Source organism: Penaeus chinensis, chromosome 4, assembly GCF_019202785.1.
Source record: "Penaeus chinensis breed Huanghai No. 1 chromosome 4, ASM1920278v2, whole genome shotgun sequence".
Lineage (NCBI taxonomy): Eukaryota > Metazoa > Arthropoda > Malacostraca > Decapoda > Penaeidae > Penaeus > Penaeus chinensis.
Window position 1 is genome coordinate 679,699 of NC_061822.1, and position 7,500 is coordinate 687,198.

At 38.7% G+C, this 7,500-nt stretch overlaps 1 protein-coding gene across 1 annotated transcript in view; it reads right to left on the bottom strand.

Annotated features, from left to right (window-relative positions):
- LOC125024707 (homeobox protein unc-42-like) overlaps window positions 1-4,430 on the bottom strand; it is a 30,484-nt gene extending 26,054 nt beyond the window's left edge. Inside the window, exon 1 of the mRNA XM_047612486.1 lies at window positions 4,081-4,430. Within this exon, the coding sequence (XP_047468442.1) occupies window positions 4,081-4,219 (139 nt within the window). The 5' untranslated portion in view covers window positions 4,220-4,430. The remainder of the gene's footprint in view (window positions 1-4,080) is intronic.
- Window positions 4,431-7,500: the final 3,070 nt, after the last annotated feature.

A 7,500-nucleotide genomic window follows, 5' to 3' on the forward strand; every position in this document is an offset into this window, starting at 1 on the left:
ATATATATTCATATATATATTCATATATATATCCATATATATATGTATGTATATATGAATATATATATGAATATATATATACATATTCATATTAATATATATATACATATATATACAAAACATGTGTATGTTTGTGTGTGTGTGTGTGTGTGTGCACTGCATAATTATATATTCATAAAAAAAATCTACAATAACGCAAAATGCTCGGAATTCAGCCAGCGCCCACGCCCACACCCAATGAAAAATCCGACCAGGAGAAGAAGAGAAACAAGCGAAGGACCAAAGCGCGGCGAGGCCTTCCGGCGGCCGCGGCTCATCCTCATCTGGCGGAGGTGTTGCCGGCCGGCGCCGCCATTGTCAAAACCCACTTGAACAGATTGCGCTTTGATGGACTCCTGCCGCCCCGGTATACCGCCGCCTGGCTTACCTTCCCGCGCTGGCTCCACGTTTTATTTCGCCGTAGATATAGAGGGATGCAAATGGTTTGGAACGGCCGATGACGTCTGGACGCAAGTCAGTTCTGTGAAGATGAGAGAGGCGGGTGTCCCGAGTAGCCGTGGTCGGACGTGGGCGAATTCCGGTAGCCGCGCCATTGTATCCGAATGTGTTCGGGCGAAGGCTGGTGCCCAGTAATTGACCGCGTCCGAAAGCGTCCGGCCTTTGAGCGGATTTGAGGGATGGATTTTGCTCAATTATGTCCATGAAGAATACCGGGATCTCGGTTGTTGTTTTGGTGGTTATGTTTGTCAATTTAAGAAAAAAGAAGCGGATTGTAAAGGGTGGAGGGAAATTCTTGTCTTTACTTAGCGCGGTTCCGATCTTATTCAATTCCCGATGTGAATTCTGTGATGCGTGCATAACGCCGTGCGCGCTCTGTGCGTCACGCCATTTTAGGCATTGTGCGTGCACTCAATAGGGCGTAAAATTGAGGGAAATCGTATTATCCCACTAAGGATCTGACACAGTGTTTTTGTCACGTGGGGCGCGAAGCCGTTAATAATCGCGTTCGAATACGAAGCTAGCACAGGCGGGGAGCGGCTCCGGCGCTAACACAAGGTTCAGAATAACAGAAAACATTTACTTAGTACAACACTAGAACTTAAATGTTGAAGGAAAAATACAAGCGAACCACCCCAAAAGAAATGAAAGACTTTTTTTTAATACGCAAGAGAAGAGAAAATAACGACAAAGCCGTAGGACCTTTTTTCTCTCCCGCTTCCTTTTTCTGCGACGCCGCCCGCAGATCCAGGCCACGATATAGCCCATTGATAACGAACAATCGTGTTTTCACGGAGCGACGTCCGTCCGATAACGACACGATGGGGTAATTTGTGTTGTGTTGTGCTAATAAAGTAATTGGAGCCCCTGGTGGCTGTGTGGCGAAGCACGCGTCAGATGACACGTCTTGTTCCTCCTCCCCAACCGCCTCCTCCCCTCCCCTCGCCCTCCCCTCATCATCCCCCCCTCCTCTCACCCTCTCTTTATTCCTCATTTTCCTTTCCACATCCTCCTCCTCTCCCTCCCTTTCCTTTCTCCTTCTTTCTTATTCCCCCTACCCCATCTTACTTTTTTCCCTGTCCCGTCCCCCTTCCTCTCGTTCTCTCCCTCCTCCCCCCTCCCCCTCCCTCACTCACTCCCCACCTCACTCACTTCCCCCTCCCCCCATCCCCCCACCACAAATCCTCAACCACGAGCGGAAGTTGTAAACACAATGGATAAGCTGTCTTCATTATTTCGAGAGAAGTTGATTTTTGTAGCTTAGCGCGTTGTGTTGAAGAGAGAATGGCTTGTCGCTTGTCCGAGGGGAGGGGGGGGGGAGAGGGAGAAAGAGGAGGAGGGGAGGAGAGGGAGAAGGGGAAGGAGGGGGAGACCGGAGAGAAGAGAGAGAAAGGAGAGAGGAACAGGGGAGAGGTCGAGGGGGGAAACAATTTTCGAAATAGGGGAAGCTGGCGATGAGGGAGGCGATGGAGTGGATGATGATGATATGATCAAACAGATGATAAGGTCAAAGCTCTTGTGTTTTCGAGGCTCGCTGGTGACAGAGTCGGGGTTTTATCGCGATGGTTAGTGATTTCGCTGCGATTTCGCGAATATCGTGGCGGTGATGCTTATTATTACCATTAATGTTATTATTACTAGTAGTAGTGGTAGTAATGGTATTAGTATTATTATTATTGATATTATTATTATATGCTAATGATAATAATAATATCAATAATGATACAAAAATAATAATTAGTAGTATTACTAATATTATTATTATTATTATCATTATTATAAGAAATTATAATCTTGATGATGATGCCAATAATGATAATAATAATAATAATAATAATAATAATAATAATAATAATAATAATAATAATTATAATAGTACAAATGATAATGATAATGATAATAATAATAATACTTATTATTGTTTTCATTGTTATCATTATTACTATTATCACTACTATCCTCGTCAATATTACTGTTCTTATTATTCCTTTTGCCTGCATGATTAATACCAGTAAGAACACCAGTCATGATGGTACTTTAACATAACATCAATCATGCTCTAAGGAACAGCCATTATCATGCTAATCCTTGGTCAATAAAAAGTCAAAAGAAATATAATGACCACTATTTCTGCCGTTATTATTACTTATATTTTCTACAGTTGTGGTAAGATCATTATTACTGCCGTTTATACTGTGGAGTAAGCTTCTCATTAGCATCATTATTGATATAATTATTATTTTTTTTATCATTATCATCCTTTTTCTCATTAATGTGTTAATAATTGATATAATAATCATTATCATTACTGCTGCATCATATTCACTGTTTTTGTTATCATTAATGTTATTATTGTCGCTATTACTATTATTATTAATATTATTATTTTTGTTATTATTGTCTTTTGTTATCATTACCATCATCATTATTATCATTGCTACTATTATGATATCAAAATCACCTTCCTCCTCCTCCTTACTATCACAAATAACTCATATACATTATATTTTTTTTTATCTTATTTTCTATAGTTTGATCAGTGTTATTATTGCAGTTATCAAATCACTATTAACAATAATATCAATTAGAAATACTGATACAAATGATAGCTGATATCAGTTGAATGATGTTTTTTCTTGTATGAATACTTTTGGTCTAATCCCTCAGTAGACCGTAAATACTGCCAATAAATAAGTTGAGTAAAACAACTTATGAATAAGCTTTGTCTAATATTCTAACGTTACTTTCTGATGATGACAATGACATCAGGGATTATAATTTTGGTCCTTGAAATAGGGAAAATTACTATTGGTAATTATAATGAAAAATATTGTTAATGGTTGCCAATTATCATTATAACCTTAATATCAATAGTATTAGTAATTGTAATGCTAATGTTAATAATGATAATAACAGTTAATGAGAATAATAATGATAGTGATGATAATAATAATTATAATAATAAGAATAATAAGAATAATAGTAATAAATGGTTAAAAAAAAATAATGACAATAAAATAATAATAATTATTATCATAACAACAACAGTAGAAACAAAATGATGGTGATGTTAATGCCCGGGGTGATGGTGTTGTGATGATAATGACGAATCAGTGTTGTTAATGGTGATGACAGCGCTAGCGTCGACACAAACAGAAACCGTTCTTTTGCTGACTTATTTTATTTACTCATTTTTTCTTCTCCAACAAATGGAAACCGGAAGAAACATCAACGCTAAGAATATAAGAATCCGTTTTTACATTTTACTTTTGGGGGAAATAGGTTGGAAAGTAAGCTAGCATGACTAAATCTTATGTGGTGTCGTTTTCGGCAATAAATATATTCTTTTTGGTAGGGTGTGTAAAAACGTGGGTTGTATTGAATGGCTGGGGGAACAAATTAGCAGATGTAAACATTAGCCTTTGCTCCTTCAAACATGGCGGGCGCGGGAACATTCTTTGTTTTCTTTTCTCTCTAGACTCTCACACACATCCGGCGACTCAGCCTCTGCACGCCATTCATTCGCAGCTCATTCACGTAAAACTGGAGGCTGAGAGGTGGCCTGAAGAGGAGAGGGCTTACCTGTGTGTTCGGGCAGCGAGCGCGGGGGTGTGGTGGGCCCGTGCGACGGCGTGGCGGCGGCGGTCGGGCCGTGGTCCAGGCTGTACAACGTCGAGAAGTCCTCCACCTTCCGTTTTTCGCCGCGGTCTCCCGTATCCATGAGGCCGCCGACCTCCTCCTTGACCTCGTGTCTCTGGAGGTGAACCCCGCCCCCGCCTAGCCCCACGCCTACCTCCACGGGTGCCCGCCCGAGGCCCAGCGGCCACGTGGTGCCCGCCGGTAGAGAAATCTTGCCGATGTTGTGTCCTCAAGGGCGTAATGAGCCAGCAGCGCTGGCTGTGGCTGTCCCAGGGCAGCGAGCTCGTTCCGGGGCGACGTTCACACCCTCGGCACTACCAGTGAGCGTCCAGGGCCACGTCCCTCCTCCAGAAGGCCACAACCACCGCACAAGCACAGTTCTCACGGCCAACTCACCGAGTCAACCACGCCATTGACACTGCCAGCAATTAGGTCGAGCAAAAGTACACCGCGGTATCAACTCTGCTCTCGCGGACGATTACCAGTCACTCTGAATGATTTAAATCTGGTTGAATGAGCAGGAGACGGATCAGGAGGGAAATAATGCTCGCCCGCAACTGGAGGCCTCGTAGCAGAAAACAAAGTTTGTTACGGTAAATCAACTTAGCTTCGACTCTTTAGCTTGTGTCTGACAAGCTATAACCAAACGAAAACTGACTAATAGAGTTATTCTCGCAGATACTGTTTTATAAGAAGACGGGACCAGATTCTCCAGGCACACCTCCCAATCATATTGATCTATCAGGGGACCAAAGGCGATACAGCGGGCGCGCGCACCCGGCGCTCCAGCCAATCACGGGGCCGCTCCCCGCCGCCGGACCAATGGCGGCGCGCCGTGCCGAGCGGGCAAGTTGGTGGGACAGGAGCCGCTCGCTGATTGGCTGCTGGTGGGCGATCAGGCGCGCCACGGCGATGAAACAGGTGCAGGGAGAATACATTAGCTTTTGCATTACAACATACTTTCCAATAATCCGCCGTTCATGGGATATTGTCAGAGGATCAGGCCGCCGTAGGGGCGACTCTCCCTCGGCCGATGAGTGCGACTTTGCAGGTTATGATCGCGAGGCGGCGGTATGTCAGGCAACAGATAATCCCCAATAGTTCCAGCTTGGCCTACCCGCGTCGGCACTGCTGCCCGCCCATATGGCCGCCGCAGACACACGCACACACGCACACGCACACGCCGCTCCGGCCCGCACTCTGCCAACACCAAACTTACCCGTGACAACGGCCATAGCAACGACACATTCTGGCAACATCAGCATCGGTAACATTTGTATATATTGTATATGGGCATAATATACATACATATTTATTTATATGTATGTATGTACAGCGCACACACACATGCACACATATGTGTGTGTTTGTGTATATATGTATATATATATGTATACGTATATTTGTATGACACACGTGTATATATATAATATATATTCATATATATAATATATACATGCATACACATACACATTATATATATATATACATATATATACATACACGTATACATAAATATATATACATATGTATATATACTTATGTGTGTGTGTATATACATATATATATGCATATATATGTATATATATTTATTACATATATATATGTATATATATAAATGTATGTGTGTATATATGTATACATATTTATATTTATATATATACGAATATATATGTATGCATATATATGTGTATATATATTACATATATATATGCATGCACACACACACACACACACACATACACACACACACACACACACACACACACACACACACATATATACATATATATGTATATATATAAGTATAGGTAAACTAATATATATATATATTTAATATATATATGATATGTATATGTATATATATGTATGAATATATATAAATATATATATATAATGTGTGTATGTGTGGGTGTATGTACTATATATATGTATATATATACATACATGCATACATATATACATATATATAAATATGTGTGTATATGTATATATATATACATATATATATGTATATATATACATATATATATATATATGCATACATTGCATTCCAGTATGTTGATGAATCTTCACAAATATTCTACGGAAACAACCAGTAACAAAACCCTTGACCTGAAACAATAAACTGATCCTGTCACTATATCCTCCTCCCAAAAAAAAAAAAAAAAAAAAGAAACAAAAATCCTCATGGTCCCCTCCCCCTCCCCCCCCCCCCCCTTCCTTAAATCGCCACCACGAGTGAAATACATAAGCCATAATTTATGTGTGATTATGCCCCTGCTTTGTTAGGCGCGGCCCGTGACAAAGTGGCTATGATACCAACAACAGCACTACGCGGCGCGAACTGCTCTGATAATGGGTCGTTTTAAGGGTCGGTCTTCCTAATGGTATTGCAATGCAAGCGCTGGGCAATGGCATCATCATCGTGGTTGATTAATGGTGTCAGTGTTATGGTGGTTCACTTGCTATTAATTTTATTGAATTATTGGTGCTATTATTGTTATGGTTATCCTTATCATTGTTATTATTATCACTACTATTATTATTACTTTTATTATTATTGCTGTTGTATTATTATCATTATTAGGATAATAGTAATAATATTGATGATAATGATAATAATCATAATTATAATGATCATTATTTCTACCATTATCATTATCATTATCATTATCGTATTTTTTATTATTATTATTATTATTATCATTATCATTATTATTATTTTGTTGTTATTATTATCATAATCATTATTGTTATTATTATTATAATTATTATCATCATTATCATTTATCATTTATCGTTTATCGTTTATCGTTTATCATTAATCATGTATCTTGTATCTTGTATCACATATCATATATCCTACATCCTATATCATTAATCATTATCATCATTATCATTGTTATTACTAATGATATTATTATCTTCATTGTTATTTTTATGTTATTATCATTGGTGCTATTGCAATTATCATTGTTATTATTGTTATTATTATGATTATTATTATCATTATTATTATTATTATTATTATTATTATCATTATTATTATTATCATTATTATTATTGTTGTTTTTGTTATCTCATTATCATTATCATTATCATGGGCATTATTAACCCATTCCCCCCATGTGGCAAGACTGCATGCCATGCCCACTGTAATACACGTTTATTTATTATAATTACACATAGATGGCTCTACAAGTTCTTAATCACCAAATAGCCAGTTATCAGAACTACCTTTCTCACCTGTTTACCCTTTACTTTCACTTTAAGAAAGTCTAAAATATTTTAATGACAATTTAATAATCATAACATGAATAACAATTATAACACCATCGATAGTTATGGTATTAATAAGAA